The sequence below is a fragment of the Myotis daubentonii genome, chromosome 2 (assembly GCF_963259705.1).
Source record: "Myotis daubentonii chromosome 2, mMyoDau2.1, whole genome shotgun sequence".
NCBI lineage: Eukaryota > Metazoa > Chordata > Mammalia > Chiroptera > Vespertilionidae > Myotis > Myotis daubentonii.
In genome coordinates, this window is record NC_081841.1 from 101,005,794 (window position 1) to 101,026,845 (window position 21,052).

Genomic DNA, 21,052 nt, shown 5'->3' on the forward strand with positions numbered 1-21,052 from the left:
GTCTGTCCCAGGAGTCTCTATATCATTGTTATTAGAGTTGTTTACATGGTTTAATGCTACCTGTACTCTCTCCCATACTCTCAAGAACATGTGTTTTCATTTGAAATATTTTTTTAAATATATTTTATTGATTTTTTACAGAGAGGAAGGGAGAGAGATAGAGAGTGAGAAACATCGATGAGAGAGAAACATCGATCAGCTGCCTCCTGCACATCTCCCACTGGGGATATGCCTGCAACCCAGGTACATGCCCTTGACCGGAATCGAACCTGGGACCTTTCAGTCTGCAGGCCGACGCTCTATCCACTGAGCAAAACCGGTTTCGGCTGAAATATTTAAGTTAATTGCCAAGAAATGCTTCCTGATTCCCCCTCCCCCCCCCCCCAACTTTCAAAATGGAAGTTGTGCATACACTAAGTGTGTTTGATTTAAAGTTCTGCTGACCTAACACGTCTTGCCCTGGCTGGGGGGCAGGCGGTTGTCATGATTGCTTTCCAAAGGGCCCTGCATGGAGGGTCTGAGTAGCTGCCGTGAGCTGAAATAGAACAGCCCTTTAGCCGTGAACAAAGCCGTTAGTCACTTTTGTCCCTCCCAGTGTCCTTAAGAGAAGCTGCCCACAAATGACTTACAAAGATGGACCAAGAAAAAGCCTTCAAATTTGTTTCAATGTAACATTTAAAATGGGATGAGAATGGGGAGAGAGTGTGTGTGTGTGTGCGTGTGTGTGTGTGTGTGTGCATGTGTGTGTGTGTGTGTGTGTGTGTGTGTCCGGGGGCGGGGGGTGCGGTGACCCTTACTCATTCATAACAGAAACCACCTCTGAACACATTTATTTAATACTTTAACTAGAAACATTTCAATGGAACCCAGTTATCCAGTTTCTTTGATGAAAAGCTCCAATCGGCCTGCTGGTGGGAGACACTGTGGAAAAGGAAGATGAGAGGAGCCTCCTTGTGCGAGAGGGAACCCCATTCAGATGTTCAGGGTGCTCTTGAAACTGTGTTCATAAGCACAAACACACACAATGGTTCTGTGGGAGAGAATAGAGTAGACACAAAGGTACATGAATACAAAAGAAAAAAATTATTTTTAACCTTGAGAATTTGGCAAAGCAGCTCCGACGATGCCATGGAAGGTAAATAACTTAACTCGCTTCTTATTTGGGGAAACAGGAGAAAACCCACTTCTGGCAACTGAGTGTGCTAACGGGAAATGCATCGGGGCCCTTTCCATGCTGACTGACCGGACGGCCGGATGTTTGTCTGAGCACCTGGGCCTTTCTGCTAACGCTGCTGAGGCCCCTGCTCCCAGGGCCTCACCCAGCGGGCAGAGGTGGAGAGCGCTGGGCCTTGCAGTTGAAGCGTGCTCCTGCGCTGATGCCAAGCAGCCCTTCTGGGATCTTGACTCCACCCATCCCAGGGAGCCTCCGCTGGGAGGGTGTTCCAAGGCCACCCTCCCTCACTGCTCTTTGAAATACGAAGTGTCTTCCAGACACTGGAGATGCAGCCGTGAACTAATCCAGGTCCCCAGCCTCCTGGAGCTTATATTCTAGTGGGAGAGACAGACAATAAACAACAGGCTATATAATCTGATACCATGCTGTGCAGCATACATGGTGTCTGAGTCAACTTGGACTGCTATAGCAAAAATACATGGGCAAAGCGGCTAGTGAATAACAAACAAGTATTTCTCCCAGTTCTGGAGATTGGGAGTTCACGATGCAGGTTCTTTTTTTGGTGAGGGCCTGCCTCCTGACTCACAGACAGCTGTCATCTCGCTGTGCCTCACATGGCAGCAGGGGCCAGGGAATCTCTCTGGGGTGTCTTTATAAGAGCACTAATACTAGCCACGAGGGCTCCACCTTCATGACCATCACCTCTCAAAAGCCCACCTCCTAACACCATTGCATTCTGGGGTTAGGATTCCAACACATGACTTTGGGGGCAACACAAACACTCAGTTTATAGCAGGTGGTGACTGCCCTTCGATGCAGGCACCACAGCCTGACACCAGGGCTAGATATGTGGCTCCCCAGTTAAGTTTTACTCAACAAATGCCATTGTCTTTCTCCTGCCAGTCTCTTAAAACTTCTCTGTCCTGACTTCTCCCTGCTGGCCATACAGATAAGTGACCAGAGGAGGGAAACAACAGTGTCTTCTTTTCTTCCCCACCTAATGGCAGCCTCTCTGCTCACCAAAGAGAGCCTCTACCTCAGCCAGACCCAGTTCCATCCGCACCCAGTCTTACCTCCCCATCCCATCTCTCTGCTCACTCTCCCTTCTTCTCCCCGACGGCTTCTTGGCCTTGGAAGCTTGATTATAGTCAACCTTCCAGGAACCCTTCTCAGACGATGGTGCTCCCGTCTCTGCACCAGGCAGCAGCTGGCACTCCAGGCCTGCACTTCCCTATAGTACGCATTTTTCACACATAAGCCTGTCTGCCCAAGAAGGTTATAACCTTCCTCACAATCAGGCCACATGTGCAGCTTGTGTTATAGGATGAACATGAAATTAGAATCAAAGCACCTGCCTTCAGAAATTTGGCCAGTTATTAGCCTCGTGACCTTGCAGAAGTCACTTAATTCCTCTGCACAATTTTCTCACCTACGGAACTGGAAATAAAGCTTCCCTACCTCCTTCCGAGCAATGGTGATGACAGGGCTGATGTGTAGCATCCACCCTCTGCTTGTTAAAATATTGAACTACTTCCATATCAGTTGATAAATTGGCAGTTCCCTATTAGTAAAGGGGCAGACCAGTGTCCATCATCACCATCTCTGAAATTTCCACAATCCAGCAACTGAGTGGTGATGCCTGGCAGGCAAGACTCCTGGCCCTACAATGCACTTGTCCATTATGTCTGATCAGTAACTACTGCCATTTAGATTGATAAATATTTTAAGATCACATCTGATTGCAAGAGTCTCCATTCACTCATTTCATAATTGTGTCCCAGGCATGCTGCTATGTGCTAATAATACAGAAGAACTCAGCCCAGTAAGAGAAATAGACATGTAAATAAACAGAATATTACCTATTATTTTGTAACAAACCACATCAACATTTAGTGGCTTAAAATGACAATAAGGTTCCTCAATAAAAGTTAAACAGATCTGTAATATGATCCAGCAATTTCACTTCTGTGTATCAAGAATTGAAAGCTGGAATTCAACTGATATTTACACACCCATGTTCATACCAGCATTATTCACAATAACCAAAAGGTGGAAACAACACAAATGTTCATCAACAGACAAATGTGATCTGTAGGTGCAGTGGAATATTATTCAGCCTTAAAAAGGAAGGAAATTCTGCCCTAGCTGGTTTGGCTCAGTGAATAGAGTGTCGGCCTGCGGACTGAAGCGTCCCGCATTCGATTCTGGTCAAGGGCACATGCCTGGGTTGCGGTTTCAATCCCCAGTAGGAGGCAGCTGATCAATGATGCTCTCTCATCATTGATGTTTCTATCTCTCTCTCCCTCTTCCTTCCTCTCTGAAATCCATATATATATATATATATATATATATATATATATATATATATATATATATTAAAAAAGAAGGAAATTCTGACACATGCTATAACATGCATGAAACTTGAAGACATTAAGCCAAATGAAACAAGCTAGACACAAAAGGACAAATGTATGATTCCATTATATGATGTAACTAGAATAGGCAAATTCATAGAGACAGAAAATAGAAAGGTGGTTGTCAGAGGCTAGGTGAAGTAGTTACAGGGAGTTAGTGTTTAATGCAGCAGTTCTCAACCTGTGGGTCGCGACCCCTTTGGCGGTCGAATGACCCTTTCACAGGGATCACCTAAGACCATCCTGCATATCAGATATTTACATTACGATTCATAACAGTAGCAACATTACAGTTATGAAGTAGCAACGAAAATAATTTTATGGTTGGATCACAACATGAGGAACTGTATTTAAAGGGCCAGAAGGTTGAGAACCACTGGTTTAATGGATACAGAATTTGAGTTTAGGAAAATGAAAAATTCTAGAGATGGTGGTGGTGATGGTGTACAACAATAGGAATGTACTTAATGCCACTGAACTGTACATTTAAAAATAGTTAAAGCGATAACTTTTATGTTATGTATATTTTACCACAGTAAAAAAAAAAAAAAGAAGAAGAAAAGAATGTCAGTTATTCCTTGTACTCCTACATGTACAGCTTGGCCAGGGCTCAGCAGGAACGATCCATCTCTGCTCCGTGGTGCTGGGGTGACCTCATTGGCCACACAACGGCCTGGGCCCCTCCATCGCTTCATGGTGTCTCCGGGCCTCTCCACGTGGCTTCTCCACCGCAGTGCCCTCGGGGTGCTCAGACTTCTTAGGTGGCAGCTCAAGGTTCCCAGGGTGAGCGTTCCGAGAGGCAGGGAGCAGAGGCTGCCAGGCGCTAAGGCCTGGGGCTGCGAACAGGCACAGAGTCACTTCCAGGTTCTATTTGTGCAGAAGCCCCAGAGCCCACCCAGACCCAAGGGACTGACTGACACCCCACTTCTCCAAAGAAGGAGTTTCAAAGAATGTGTAGCCATTTTTATTCGACCACAATGTGTAAGTGAAGTGTGCATGAGCTACTGAGGTGCTCAGTGACTCTGGGGATTCAGGGAGACGCTCAGGGAAAGGAGGAGGTCTCATCCAGGATGAGGTCACTGCTGTGAAAACATAAAGTGAAACCGTAAAATGTTTCACCCGTGCATTATCAACGCTGGTGACAACAGATATTAAATTAAGAAACAGGAAAAAAAAGGAAAAAAAAAGAAAGAAAGAAAGAAAGAAACAGGCCCTGGCTTGTTTGGCTCAATGAATAAAGTGTCAGCCTGCGGACTGAAGGGTCCCGGGTTCAATTCCAGTCAAGGGCATATGCCTGGGTTCGGGCTCCATCCCCAGCGCGGGGCATGCAGGAAGCAGCCAACCAATAATTCTCTCTTATCATTGATGTTTCTATCTCTCTCCCTCTCCACTCCTCTCTGAAATCAATAAAAATATATTGGAAAAATAAATAAGAAACGGGTTTGCTGCTGCTTCCCAAATGATAAGATGCAATCAAATATACACCTGACTCTCACCCTCTTAAATTTATTAAAGGGCTCTGGGCTACTAACCTGGGAATGCATGTAACAGGCTCACGACATAAAAAGATGTGCATGCATTTCAGGGACCAAGCACCTTGTGGATGGTGTCCAGATGGGGTGCCTCTGCAGCAAACCAAGGCCACCAGCATGCATGGAACACCACCATGTGCAATGTAGTCCGAGGCACATTGTAGTCATGAGGTTCAATTCTACTAATGGCAGAGATGAATGTGGGCTAAAATACCATTTGTCAAGCACGATTTTTTTCTTGTAGATATATATATATATGTATACATACATTTTATTATTGATTTCAGAGAGGAAGAGAGAGGGAGAGAGAGATAGAAACATCAATGATGAGAAAGAATCATTGGTCAGCTGCCTCCTGCATGCCCCACACTGGGGATCGAGCCCGCAACCCAGGCATGTGCCCTGACCGGGAATCAAACCATGACCTTTTGGTTCAAAGGACGACGCTCAGCCACTGAGCCACACCAGCCAGGCCACAGTTTTTTTCTTATAACCACATTGTAAAATAGAGAAGTCACTGAATCAAATAAGGTTCTGATACTTCTCAATTAGTGATTGCTGAATGACTATTGATCTTTCTGTTCCAATACACCTTTCATTAGATTTAAAATTTCTTAAAACTAAAACTAATATAGAAATGCTGTACTGGTTTCTTAAAAATGAAAACATTAATATGAAAACATTAATAATAAAAGCTAGGGAAAAAATCCACTCCAGATCACTTTTAGCCTTCCAATTTATTATTATTAAGAAAAATTGTTTTAAGATGGCTCTAATGATTTCAAACTTTTGCCATCCCCACTTGCTTCTGTGGGACCAAATATTTGGAGTCATCCTGTGATTAAAATCTAGACCAGTGGTTCTCAACCTTGGCTGCACATTAGAATCACCTGGGAATCTTTTTAAAATCCTGATTTCTGGGCCTCATCCTCCAGAAATTCTGTTTCTTTGTTATGGGGTGGGGCCACAACATTAGTAACAAAGAAACAGAATTTCCGGAGGATGAGGCCCAGAAATCAGGATTTTAAAAAGATTCCCAGGTGATTCTAATATGCAGCCAAGTTTGAGAACCACTGATCTAGATAGAAGCAGCAAATATTCTCACAAAGGTCACCATAAGAAGAATCCAAAAATAAAGCATATACGGCTAACGTTCCTGTCCTAACTCAGGCATTGTTAACTGAATGGCTATTTGAAAATTCTTGTGCCCTGGCCGGTGTGACTCAGTAGCTGAGCATTGTCCAGTGCACTGAGGGGTCTCCCATTCGATTCCTGCCCAGGTTGCAGGCTCAGTCCCCAGAAGGGGACGTGGAGGAGGCAGCCAACCAATGTTTCTCTCTCTCGCTCTCCCTGCATCTCTCTCTGAAATTAATACAAACATTTTATTTAATTGTTGCAATCAAAGAAAAATTCATGTGCTCGTCTACATAATACCTAGTTATATTGGATCCTGCATTTAAATAAATGTAATATTGCCTTGGCCTAACGATGCCTCTTATTAAATTCATTTTGAAAAACTTAAAATCTTGACTTCCAAATATTTTTTATTCCTATGCAAATATTAACACCTGCATAGGCGCTGAGGAGTCACTAAGCAATGACAAAGTCTTGGTTTCTATCCTCAAGGAACTCGACATATAAAGGACACGGACACAGTTAAATAGTACGAGGTCGTGTGACATAGGTTACAAGCAAGCGCTATAGGAACGAAAAGCAGGGAGAAATCACACCAAGTGTTTGTGAAAGGAGCAGAGAGCAACACTGTCCGCACCCCAATGGCCACGGCCTCCAGGTCCTGTAGCCTGATTTCTAAGGATTTTTGGATAACATAAAAACAGGGGAACAACAAAAGGATCCCAGGAGAATATGGCCAGGTAAGGTTTTACAGCTGATTTAAAATGTAACCAAAAATCCTCCCACTACATAAAACCAGAGCCCCGGGAAAGTAGCCTACAGAAGCATCACCCTGTTAGGAGAGGCTTTGGTGGCAGGCGCTGCCCCGTTATGTCACTTCATCCACCCCACTGCCCTGGGAGGAGATGTGATCGAGAGTCCTAACCCGACGAAGTTCAGAAAGGTCTCCTGAATTGTCACACAGTTGTCAGGGAGGGAAGAGGGACTTGAACCCAACTCTCACCTCCTCCAAAGTCTGTGCTTTACCTCAAAGAATGTGCAGAAGCAGCCTCTAAAAGATGACTACAAAGTCCCCCCGCCCCCCACACCCCCCACAATGTGACTGCCCAGGGAATACTGTTGAACTCCACTCTGATGGAGCACCGAGTTTCTGTTTTTTGTATTGAAGTGGGATGTATGAACTGTGTTAGGTTCAAGCCCTGACTGCGTGCACAGCTGGAGTGGAGGAGACTAACACATTTGCAGCATACACATCGCAGAGACAAGGAAAACCATCAGAGCCACTGAGTCACAAGGCAGAGTCCCAGGCTGAAGGGTGCCAGTTACTGACTTCCAAAGTCCCAGGCTTCCCCCTGGCAGCAGTTGCTACCAGTTCCCAGCTTTTTTAAAAAAATGTTTGGCCCTGGCCAGTGTATCTCAGTAGTAGATCATCGGCCTGCAAGCCAAGAGTCAAGGGTTCAATTCCCAGTCAAGGGCAATTACCTGGATTGCAGGTTCATTCCCAGGCCCCGGCAACCAACCCATGTCTCTCTCTCTCTCTCTCTCTCTCTCTCTCTCTCTCTCTCTCTCTCGCTGATGTCTCTCTCACCACCACCCCCCCCCACTCTCTCTAAAAATCAATGGAAAAAATATCCTCGGGTGATGATTAACAGCAACAACAAAATGTTTGGCATTCCCAGAATCAGCCTCATTGTGTCTCCCGGGAGCACCCGTTAGCAGGCGCCCCCTCTGTGAACATGTCAAGACCTTTTCAAAAGTCTAGATTCTAATACACCCACACACACTTCCCTCTGTTCCTTTGGCCCTGGGGTGGTAACTGTTTCAGGCAGTTACTATATCTGTGTTGCCTCAGTGTGCCCTTTTGCTGTTTCAGTTCCCTAACACCTTTTTAACCAATTCCTTATACAAATTCTCTCTGCTAAAAATAACTGGTGTGCCCTGCCAGGTGGCTCAGCTGGTTGGAGCATCGTCAATGACAACGGCCATATCTACTGAGGCAAATACACATATACCCTATGACATAGCAGTTCACTCCTGGAAATCCACCCAAGAAAACGGAGTGTGTATGTTCACCAAACACATGTTTAAAAAATGTCACTAGCAGCCCCACACCAAACTGAAAATAACCCAAATGTCCATCAACAGGAGAGTGGATAAATAGTTATGATACATTCATATGATGGAATACTACACAACAATGAAAAGCAACAAACTCCTGCTTCATTTAACATTAGTCATAACATTGACTAAAGAAGCCAGACACAAAAGAGTCTATACTGTGTGATTCCATTGATAGGAAGTTCAAAACCAGGCAAAGCTCATCTGTGATGACAGAGATCAGAAGAGCACTTATCTTTGAAGAAAGCTATCGACAGGATTCTTTCTTCCTCTTCATCAGGGTGACAGTGTGTCTGGCTGTTTATTTCAGATCTGTGTGCTTTACTTTATGTGGGTTACAACTCAATAGAAAATTAAAGTACAGTAATTCAGCCTGTGTTCCTTGCTGGGCTCCAGTTGGCTCAGCGAGGTGCCAAGCGGCAGACTCGGAAGGCTCAGTAAGAACAGCCAAACCTGGTGGAGATACAGGGAGGAGAGACATCCTGTGATTTTACAAAGCAACGGTGCCAAGAAACAAGACGGGCTACGCAGGGCATTGCAAAGAGTGGTATTGATTCAAGGGTCAGAGAAGGCCAATTCTGCTCATGTCTCTTAAGCAAACTTAAGAGACATGAAATTAAGAAATTCAGGCCAATCCAGGTAAAACTGATTAGTTATTAAAATAAAAATAAGAAAATGCTCCAAAGCTAGTTCTGCTATAAAGAGCTATATATTTTTGACATAGTTTGTCAATATAAATTATGCATTTCTCTATTTTGGGCAGGTTGAAAATATCTGAAAAGTAAGTTATATGTGTATTATAAAACCCTGTTAGATGCCACTAGTACTGTGCTATGCATATCCTTTGTCCCCACACTAGTCCTTTTGACAGAGAACACACTGAAGTCAGAGACATGAAAGCACGGTGAAGGCCACACCCTAAAGTGGGTTCTAACCTGAGTCCGTCCAACTTCAGAGGAAGTCCTACAGAACCAATCACAAGGGAAGCTGAGCACTGCAAACAAACTCCAATTTTTAAAAAACAGTGAAGAATTGAGAGCAGAGTCTTGGATGAGATAGCCTCAGGTAGTAAGTTTTTCTGTTTCAAATTTTCCTGTGATCATTCTGTACACATATGTATGCACACGTATGGTAATTTTATATACATGTTGCAGATGGCATTCCGTCTTCCACAGCTGTTATGTCTACCGAGTAAAGCATGTCTGTGTAACCCATGATTTTTCTAAATGAAAAGACCTACACTTCAAGATGGTTGAAATTAAGATACATGTTTTATGTTTAAAATCAATCTTAAGGCTGCCATCATAAACTTTTTACTCCTTTTATTGTCGCTCATTTAAAAGTTGTTTTAAATGCGTTAATTTTAAATTTCTTGTTCTTGATTTGAGTCAAGGTCCTTCAATTTTGAATATGTTGGAGGAATTCTGAAAACTTAAGTGTGAAAACCAAAATGACCCTTTCAGCCAACTCTCTGCATAAAACTTTGTATTTTATCTCAAAGCGATTCTGTCATGGTGCAACTGGGTTATAATTAATATTCAAAAATACTTAACAGAAGTAACTATCCCAGGTTTTACTTTTCCATTTGTCACTGATAAATCAGTCTATCTAGAAGAAAAGCAGGTGCAAATCAATGCAGTAAAACATATTTACCTAGTGTATTGCTATAATTTTTTTGGAGGGGAATTAATAATTTCTCACTTTTGTCATCTTTTATTTACTCAATCCCTTAAAGGCACTTGGATCACAATTCATGCTTTACATTTTAAAAAATTTAAAAGTCAAAGAAATTTTCTACAAGTGTTTTGGAATGAATGGGCTGAGTGAAAATGGCTGGTTTCTGGCTCTTAAAATAAGAAAGACACAGTGCAGGATGGAAATGTCCTTGAGACTACCATTTAGGCCAGGAGAAGAAAAGGAGGATTAAGGTTGAGTGATGAGGAATGGTGTTCTCATTTATATGCATGATTTATTCCTCCTTGTAACATTTAGGCTGCTCCTTGGAAAAATGACTAGGGCTCTGGAAGCGGATCACAAAGGGTGAGCCTTCCCCAGTGGCCAGGTCCAGACCCACTTCTGGGCTCCCAGGAACTTCCCTGGGTTTTTAAAGCCACTCTGCGTGGCGCTTCCTCCACTCAAGATTACACAGCTTCCTCGGACACTTTGATTTTTCTCCTGCTCAAGAGGCAAAGGAAATAAGCAACATTGGGGAAGTAATCACATTTTTTTAAAGTCCTAGGAAGTTCACTTAGCCATTAGTGCTGCTTTGTATTTACTTAGCAGGAACTTATCAAGTCCAGTGCGGCCCACAGGTGCCTGAGCTGCTGGCATTGCATCCTAATGACTGACAGGGTCAGTCTGCCCACCCCTGACGCTGACCAGCTCCTCATGCACATCTCATGAGTGCAGGTCTGCATGGACAGGGCGTAAATACGCATTATACATTTTAATTACACATTCTGACTGACTGGAGGAAGACCAGGCTATGTTAATGAGAAGTCTCCATCCTAAAGCCCATGAACAAGAAACCAGCTTATTCCTTTCAAGCATTTGGGAAGCGTAAGCAACTAAAAACAAGTGTGTTCATTAATTTAAACCACTTTAATGAACCGTGGAGGATTGTGTATGGGAGGGAGATGGAAACTATAAGCAAAAGACAACTGTGAATTTGCAGGAAACAGAGACAGAGTCTCTGAGAGAAAAGGGACTAAACGTGAGTTCTATTACCAAGTAGGGACCAAACTGAGAAGAGAACGAATTAATCCAAACTTTCTCAGATCCCAGCTTTAAGCACCATTTAAACTCCTCTCCCGTGTCTGGTCCATTTGTGGATGGCTGCCCTGTCCTTACCAACTTCGTTCGAACCTTCCTGGTTTCCCCAGGAAATGCTTCTGAAGGAAGCTTGCTTAAATCCTAATTGGCAATAAAACAATGAGAAAATATTAATCATCGAATTCGTGAAATAAAATTGTGCGATTTTTTAAAATTAGCTCAAGGTAAATTTAATAGATGAAACATGCCGTTCATCAAAAACTAGGGAAGTATTCAGAAGTGGAAAGTGAGTTTTGCAAAGCAAATATGCTAAATTCAAATGCATGTGTCTTAACGGTCTTCTCATCGCTTTGGGCGTTGATGTTATTGTTAAATTTTAGCTTTTCCGACTACAGCAGGAATTATAGGAGGTGCATGTTTCCGGGCTCTTAGACTAACATAAAGTGCTGGTTAATTTCTTCTTCCTCGAAATCAAAACGTTTTTCTCTCCTACACACAGGGATAGAGAATTCCCCTGGGATCATCACGAACCAATGAGAAAGGTTTAGATACAGAAGAAGACATGCAGCAGGAAACTATTTTCCCAACTGTAGCTGCTCCCCTTTTGTCCCCTAAGACTTTAAAGTATTTGTCCTGAGTGTAAATTACACCACATAGGTTCTGATTTCTTGACAATAAGGAAGGTATACTTAAACCAGGTATTTGAAATGTTTTACTTTGGCAGCTAAATTACTCCAGTTTTTACCAAAATTGAAAAGGTCCAAGTGTGCGTCCAATGATGTTATATATATACCAGAGGCCCGATGCACAAAGATTTATTCAAGAATAGGCCTTGCTTCCCCTGGCTGCCAGCACCGGTTTCCCTCTGGCACCCAGGACCCGGGCCTTCACTCTGGCCACTGCCTCCCACCTTCGCTCCGGGCAGCTGCCGCCATCTTTTTTTGCATTAATTTACATAGTCCCTCCTTATTGGCTGCGGGCACCGCCATCTTTGTCACAAAGTGATGGTCAATTTGCATATTCCATCTTTATTAGATAGGGTAATATTTTGGAAAGTAGGACCAAGTGAAAAACTCATGTCATTTATTAAAGTGTGCTTTTGCTTTTATTGTGGTATTTAATTACCACATAGAATAAGAGGAAAGGTCGAAGTCTTATATAAGAGAAGCAAGCACTCTCTTACATAAGCACCATCAACCCTATATTTTGAAAAGGCTGAGGGACACTTGCATTGGGGAAGGATGGACTAGACCAGGGATTAGTGAACTATGGCTGGATAACAAACTGCCTGCTTTTTAGAGCCCTGGAGTTCAGAATAATTTTTATATTTTGAAATGGAAAAAAATAGAAATAGAATACTTTGTGATGTGAAAATGTTATAGAATTTAATTTTCAGTGTCCAGCAATAAGGTTTTACTGAACCCCAGCCATGTTCATTGGATTATGGCTGTTTTTGTACTGCAGCAGCTGAGCTCTGGAGTTATTTGAGACCGTATGACCTGCAAATCCTAAAATATTTACTCTCTAGCTCTTTACTGAAAAATCCCTAAACTGGTGATCTCTAAGGTCCCTTTCACCTCCAATCTTCAAGGAATTTTACTTCCTTAGATTGTCAGAATCCACCATCAAAAACAAGGTAACTTGATAATATGATCTCAAAAGAACTACCTCTTTTGTGTTGTCAACATTTATCGTAGAATATGTAAAATAATATCACTGACTCATAGAATTTACATATAAACTTCTCAGATATTGATTACTGTTAAAGGTAGTCTCTTGGTTCTAGAAAGCAATACATATAATTTTGAGCAATTTTATTCTATTATCAGGTTTAATAGACCATCTAAAATTAGAAAGTAGAATGAAAATGAAAAATACAACTCCCCTAGGAATTCATACCATAAAATATTTATTAAGTAAAATTATTTTCCCCTGCCTTTGGTTTTTAAAAATGTTTGATTGAGTATCTTTACAGATACCAATTGCCAACAGTGGTTTTACATTATTCAGTCATGAGATAGATGTTAGATAGATAGAAAGATAGGTAGGTAGATAGATAGTAGGTGATAGGTAAGGTAGATGAAAGATAATAGATATTGGCATAAATGTGTAAAAGACCAACCTTATAATGGTTTAATTACAAATCTTGGTTTTGCTAGCAGTTGGAAATTTACTTGCACATACTTAAACTTACTTCTTATAAGTAAACAATACACAAATTCACTTGAATCTCATAATTCAGAACACTGGTAATGAATATAGTGCTTGCTGAGGACTAGGCGAGAAAAACAAGAACTTTGTGGGGAAAGAAAGGCAGTATCTCTTTGAAAAGCTTTTCTCTTGATTTAATAGTCCCTCTTGCCTGGAAAATAAGCCATTTTGATAATGAGAGTATAAAAAGCCTTATTATTTGCAAAGTAAATTATATTTGTGGTTTAAATTTCATCCAAAATCTTGGATTATGGCTAAGAAGCTATACTCAACCTTTATAAAGCATTTCTTTGAAATTTATAGGGGAAACAAGAAATGTTTTATCAGTTCTAGGCAGAAATGATGATCTTCATTTATAAGACCGTAATTACCTGCACTCGGTCCTATACAGACATCGGGATCTAGAAACCAAATAGAAAGAAATGCCAAGCCATACGTAATTTGTAGAAGTAGCAGGTGATAGATTATAATTTCAACATAAAAAAAAATCTGATTACTTCTCAGATGTCACTGTAAAGTTGGAAAATTAGAAGATACAATCAAGAAGGGGATGAATGGCTTTATTACTACACTATCCACCACTTCAAGATTAAAACCCCAGAATTTTGAAATGTCATTAGTTAAGTAACTATACAATTTCTTTCAGTCTCTTTTTAATGTAGAAAATCACTTTGTAATAAGATCTCTACACAAAGTAAGAAAGCACAAAATAGACAAAAATAGACAATTTATATATCTTTTTACAATGAAAGAAAGAATGCCTATGAAATACTGAGATTGATGACTAATCTCATGGAGTTCAAATTGTATTTCCTTTGATAATAATTGTGTTCTTAATATCTTCCCCTAAACCTTGGATGCTTATAAAAGACTTACCCAGGTAAAAGGCAAGGAACAGGTATTCTGACTGTGTACAGTAAAAAAACAAAAGAAACAATAATAATAATAACAATATAATAAACACCCTTAATCATCTGTTTACAAAATTCTTTTGACAGCCATACCTCAAGGGCACTTAAGGGCTCAAGCATTTGTCATACAACCATCAGTAACAACATAGCATCTCCAGGTGATGTCCTTTTCCATCATAAATCAATCATGCACTGGGATAAAACATCCGCAAAAAGCTAATTCAGAGAGAGATGTTTTCACAGTTTGGGGGCCAATGAAACTATCCAAATGATTGTGCCATGAACACCCCAACATGCATGGACTGCCACTTTGAGAATCTTTGCCAAGTCTATAGCTTCCGTTTTCCTCAGTCTTGTAGTGGAACCCAGTTAGCACCTTGAGTCACACGGTCACAGCTGGGTACATCTTCTGTTCACTGTTAGTGTGAGGGAAGGGGGCCTGAATCTGCCTGTAACCCGTCTGCAGGCCGTCCATGAAAGGAGGCACAGGAGTCATGGGCACCGAGTCGTGCTGCACCGTGTACCCCACATATGGGGGATGCAGATACTGCCCTTGATGGGGCACAATTTGGGTGGCCTGCTGACAGTTCAGCACAGAGAAGTTCGTGGGCATGTTGACATACACGTTGTTCATGGTCCCCTCAGGCAAGCAACAGTTGGTCTGTGACCTTGTTGGGGGCGCCCGGGCTCCGGAGTTGGCACTGGAACTGGAGCTGGCAGCTGTGCTGGATTGGCGGGAGGACGACCCCCGGGAAGTGCTGGCACTGGGGATCATGGGGATGGTCTCCATCAAGCGGTTCCCCCCAGGGGCCCGGCTCTGCTGGGGCTCCTGCTTAGGACGGAGACATCTGCAGCAACAGGCGGCCACGAGTGACCCCAAGATGATGAAGGCGACAAACACGGACCCAACGATGAGGAATGGCACGTAGATGGGGACTGGAGGGCAAAAACACAACATTACGATTCACTATAAATATGCAGTAAAAATCAGTGTGCTGGGCAGTGGAGATCGGAAAGGAGTGGCAGTGACACTTAACTGAAGGACCAGGGTGGGCGGGTCTGTGTGCCCATTAGCAGCCTACCATATGCACTGTCCTTCACTCAGTCTCAGGAAAGGCGGGAAGGCCGGACAGGCATGGCAGGTCAGCGCTCCTAAAGCAAAATTTTTAATATTTAGAGCTAGATTCACCAACTGCACTGACTGAGGCAAACATCCAATTCACTGAAGACATGTGTTTCATGTTTTAAGACTGTTCTAAAATCCCTACAATAACTGAACTGCCCATACTTGCCAGATAGTTGTAAGATCTGTATAGAAACGAGTTGAAATTATTTAAAAAGCTTTCTTCCCCCAGCAAGTTATCTGTATTCCTTGCAAACTCTTTTTACCATATTTTATTTAGCAAGTTTTATTTCCAGAGGCAAATAAATAAAAAACGTAGGTCAGACTCTAGCCATGACCATTCCAAAAGGAGTCTGTAAAGCACAGAAGTCAAAGAAGGGTAAGAAAAACTCCACATGCTTATCTAGGTGAGGCTGGGGGGGGGGGGGGGGCACGAGGGGGGGTTAGAAGGGACCTAGTATGGGTCACTGGATGGTGGAAAGGGTTAGTGACTTGTGTGCAGGGAAGTTATTTCAGGCAGCATGGAACAAGGTACCGAGGAGAACAAACTTCGGGGGCAACAAGATATTTGTTCCAGGAAGGAGAGCTGCCCACAGCGAGCTAGGAAGCACCCAGGCAGGCCCAGGAGGGCTGAGGTGGAAGTCACCCTGGAATTCTGACACTGGATTCTGTGTGAGGAACTACAGAGACAGCCTGCAGAGCATAAAGCAATGGGCGCCAATTTAGCAAGTGAGGTTTATTCTGGAAAATAAAACCTAAAAGATAAAAAATAATAACTTTAGTGAAATTGGTAGCGAGCTGTATTTTTCCATTATTTTACTTTAAAAACTCTTGTGGGGGCCACGGGGATAGCAGCATGGGGCTTCCCGAAGTTGGGTAAGATACACTCACTGACAGGGGCAGAGAATCAGGCGGGCGGGGCCGCCGGATGCCTGGGAGCCACTTCTGTAGAATCCCACCTGAGGTTACTGAGAAGCTACTTTTTTGTGTGTTCCTGCCCGTGTCCTTAACTATTTGGTTGGAAAACACAGGAGGACAGGGGCTAGGTCTTGCTGGTCTTGGCAAAGCAGTGCCAGCTCAGGGGTACAGGCAGAACCTCAGGAGGGAGCCCAGTTCTCCCACACCTCTGGGGTACCCTTCGACTGTCCCCTGGAGTCAGTGCTTTTAGAATATAGTAGCACATGAAGTCATGGAGAAATAACGCCTTACAAGCAAAACATGCTTTGTAAGTATTTAACCAAAGCTGACATTTGATTTCCTTAATCATCAACTCTGAACAGAGTAAATACTGTATTTATACACAGTGTTTCTTTAGCAGGTAGAAATATCTGCTACAGTTTACAGCACAGCTGGCTTTCTGACTGCTCTAATCACAGTCACTGACAGCACACTAGAGCAGGGGATGGGGGCTTCTCCATCCGCATGCTATAAATATTTCATTCTCTAAACTAAGATACCAGTCCTAACTGTGTCATCAAGAAGTAAAGAAATAATAAAAAGAACCCTAGCTGATTTGGCTCAGTGGATAGAGTGTCAGCCTGCAGACTGAAGGGTCTGGGGTTTGATTCTAATCAAGGGTACGTATCTCGGTTGCAGGCTCCTCCCCAGCCCGGGCCCTCATCAGGGTGCAGGCAGGAGGCAACCAATCAATGTGTTTCTCTCACATTGATGTTTCTCTCTGTCTTTCCCTCTTCCTTCCATTCTCCCTAAAATCAATGGAAAAATATCCTTGGGTGAATTTTTTTTTTATAAAAGAAAGCAATAATAGTAAGAAAAACCCCAAACATTATAGCAAAAACTAGCTGAAAGCAACCTAAGTCCACATAATGAATTTTGGAGAGAAATAACTGTTCTTTTTCCAGAATTTTTAATTGGAAGTGTAAATAGCTACACAGGGGTAAAGAATGCTGTGCCCCTCTAAGCCCCCAGCGCTGCTTAATTAGGCCTGATTGCAGAAGAGAAGCAAGAGGAACAGAATTTTCAGGAAAAAAGGACTTGAAAGTAGGGTAAAGAAGACACCCATGCACATCACAGGGTGTCATGAGAAGTCTGCTGCCTACTGATCTTTCCAAAGCTAACCTAACTTTTTAGAGACCGTTACGGAGCCCAACTTAGCTGACACACGGAAGTAGCAGTTCCGTCTTTGGCTCATTTCTCACGGCTTTATTCCAGGGCCACACACCCTGCAAGGCTGAGCTTGTGTTTTAAGATGGCACCTTTTCTGGAATTACCCTCAGTTCTCCTCTCTTCAGATTCAATGAAGCAGAACAATAGGAGTGGCTTGCTAATAAAATGCTTGACTGCAAAGGGACCAGCACAAAACAGCTGCCTCTTCCCAGGGGGAGACAGCTCTGTCCACACAGATGCCACTAGTACCAAGCTCAGGTGACTCAAAGCCTGGGCCCTTGTGCTGGTGAACAGTCCTGTCCTTAATACAACCAGCTGCAGAGAAAAGAGACACCCTCCTGGTGCCATGCTTGCCATCTGACGGCTACCCCTACACCAACCTAAATCCTCCCCCTCAAACACACATATTGAATGGACCCTGGAGGGAGGCCATCTGGGAGGTTTGTGAAGAGGAAGTGGAACCTACCAAATTCTTACACGGACTTGTTTATTTTTCCAACTCTAGCTTTGGCAATTTGAAAAATATATATAATGTTTTTTTTTTAACCAAAGTCACAAAGAGCAAGATTGGGTACGGCTCTAATGTGACCCCTAGCAAGTCCAGCACGGTGACAACTGTCCAGAAACCAGAGGCCGGGGCCTGACAGGGGAGAGAGGCTGCAGCATGTTAGAGAGGATTAGAGTCTCCAGGGTCTGGTACAGGGTGTCACCCCCGGGAAGCCCTGAGCAGCTGCCTTCCTCCTGAGGAGTCTTCACAGAAGTGCCCCCGCCATCCCTCCCGGCTTCCTCTGGGACCCCCAAGATGGTAACCCTTCCTACAAGTTAGACCTCTGGGGACAGGCGGCAGGGCAGGGGGCCCAGAGGCCCTTCCTTGGACTGGAGGACCATGAAGCTGTCGTTGGCCCACCCTGCCTTAGACCTGTCGTTTTCTGGGGAAAATCCAACCCAAAGCACCTTTTAGCTAACAAATGGGGAAACTGAGTCCCAGGACGGTGAATTGGTGCCCCATTTCTCACGAAATATTGGCTGGCCCAGCATGCTGGAACCACGTCCTCGTCCAAGACCCTTTTCTGAAATCTCGGTGCTCTTAGTTCCGTTCCCCTCTCCCCAGGTCCACGCAGTCCAGGCGAAGCCAACCTTCCTCCCGCTCGAGCAGGGCCCTGCCCCTCCCCGCCCCCCACCCCTACCTGCCGAGCCGTCTGAGCCGTCTTTGTCCGAACGGCCAGGCTCGCCGGCGCCCTGCTGGCGGTCGTTGTCGCAGCCGCCCTGGTCGAGGCGCGCCTCGGCGCTGGAGCAGCAGTAGCGCAACGCGCAGCTGCCACAGCAGATGGTGGCGTCGCCGCCGTCGAAGCGCTCAGGGCACTGGAAGCCGACGTGCCAGACGCCCTGAGCGTCCAGCCAGCCGTGGCAGTACTCGCCGCTGGCCCGCGCCCCCGCCGCCAGCAGCGCGGCCAGCAGCAGCTGCAGGAGTGAAGCGGGGACCCGGGAGGCGGCGGCGGGCGGGCGGCGTCCGCCCCACATGGCACCCTGGGCGCGGGCCGCGCGTCTCCAGGGAGCGCTGCGCGGTCTTCAGGAAGTCGTGGCCCCCGAGACCCCGTCCCAGGGGTGCTCGGGCCGGGATCGCGTCACTCTTCTCAGTGAGTGCCCACGGCCCTCTGCCGCGACGTCCCGGGAGCCAACGACGCCGGGCTGCTGACCCAGGAGGCGCCTAAGCCATGCCCTCCTTCTGCCGGGCGGCCCGGTCCGGAAGGGGCAGCCTGGAGAGTGGGTCTGCGCTGACGGAACGCTGCGGGTGCGGACTCAGAAGGCCCCCGGCGCTGTCGTCCCGCATCCCCTGGAGCCTTCGCCCGCGAGAGGACCCTCCCCGGGCATCCCCGAGGGGACGATCCCTCCAGTCCGATTACCGCTGGGAAAGCCGCTGCGGACCCCAGCCGGGACGCTGCCGCGGGGTTTGAATCTCGGGAAACCGCTCACGAGTCGGGAGCGTCTCCCTTCCTTTATTCCCCTCTCGGGCGGCGAGAAGGGGCTACGAAGGCGGGCAGTGCGCCCAGGACTCCGGTCAGCAAGTGCAGTGAGCGGCCGCGCTCCGTTTGCTCAGCTCCGAACTCGGTCCGCATGGCTCCGGCCGCGTAGCCCCGGCAGAACCTCGGGGTGCACCACGGTCCCTGCCGCGGGACGTGCGGGCAGTCCTCCCAGCTCACGCAGCCGTCCAGGACGCGGGCGAGTGACCGGCGCGCCCCCGCCGCAGTCCCGGGAGCCTGCCGGCTGGCGGCGGCAGCGGCGGCGGCTGCGCGTGGGTCCTGGCGGCGGCTCGCGCCAGCTCCCCTCCTCGCCTCTCCAGCGGCAGCTCGCTCCCACGGGCGCTGGGCCGGCCCGCCTCCCCGTCTCCCCCTGGCCGCTGCGCTCTCGGGAGGTGCGCGCCTCCCACAAAAGTTTCAGTCCTCGGGGCTCCCGAAGAAGCGGAGTTCGGCAGCCGCCAGAAAAGTCGCCGCGCCCGGCACCGAGCCCGCCCCGACTCGGCTCGCTGCGCCCGGCCGCTGAGCTGCGCTCTTAAGAGGGGCCGCCGCCGCTCGGCGCGCATGCGTGCTGCGCGGCTCCCCCTCCCCTGAACGTCCCGGGGCGCCGGAGCCCTTCGCCTTCGGACCAGGAGGGAAGAGGAGCCGGTGGCCAGCGACAGGGGGCTGCCGCCTAGAACAGGCGCGGGAGAAAACTTATGCCATCCAGGCCTTGCTAACGAAATCATGATAAGTAAAGCAAACTAAACTTGCTTATTGAAGATCTCTGGCACTCAAAATTCGGTTTGATTCTCAGAACTTCCCCAAGATGGATTATAATTGCATTTTTCAGGCTGTGAAGTCGCTACTCAGATTAACTGCCTCTCTCAGCTCCCAGCAGCTCATGTCCTGATCGCGGCTGGTCACAGGCCCAGCCGAGGAAGAACTTGGCTGTTGGTGGCAGAGTTCGCACGCCTAGGTCTTCGTCTGGTGGGCTCCAGGCTTCTATGAAGAGAGTTCGAAAAAGACATCACAGATTGGCCACTGTCTGCATGATTTGTGATCGCTTTTTTTTTTTTTTTTTGGTTTCTATATGTGGGCGTGGCGATTTATTGGATTCAAGCAGAGAGGTGCCTGGCCTTACTGGTGTAGACAGCTGCAGTTAGAAGGAAACAAAGGTCAGACAGACCAGAAATTCGGCTTTGATGGAGGAGAAATTAATAGCTGCTCTCTTGCGGAAGCTGAAACAACAGGTGCTGATGCTATTAAAGCAGCAGTGATTATTTTTAAAGGAACTAGTGACCTTTCCGACTGGGCCTGGAAATCAGCTGACCTGAAATCTAGGCTCAGCCCTACCAGTGAAGAATCATTGCATTTTGCTGCTCTCAGTTTCTACATTTTTAAAGTTAAACATAGGATGTGATGACTACAATGGCCCCTTCCAAGTCTTTGAACACAAGGCAATTTTATTCACAGCAAAGACACTGATGTTCAAAAAAACAATTGGACACGTGTATTCCTGGTAAATGCAGACTCACACAT

The 21,052-nt window shown here is 45.6% G+C and overlaps 1 protein-coding gene across 1 annotated transcript; it reads right to left on the bottom strand.

The window, feature by feature from the left end:
- Positions 1–13,030: 13,030 nt before the first annotated feature.
- SHISA2 (shisa family member 2) lies at positions 13,031–19,213 on the bottom strand. The gene is made up of 2 exons (XM_059684021.1): positions 18,704–19,213; positions 13,031–15,202 (listed from the first exon to the last, which is right to left on the bottom strand). Exons 1-2 carry the CDS (start codon positions 19,035–19,037, stop codon positions 14,649–14,651), a joined length of 888 nt encoding a protein of 295 aa, XP_059540004.1. The 5' UTR covers positions 19,038–19,213; the 3' UTR covers positions 13,031–14,648.
- Between the last annotated feature and the right edge of the window lie 1,839 nt (positions 19,214–21,052).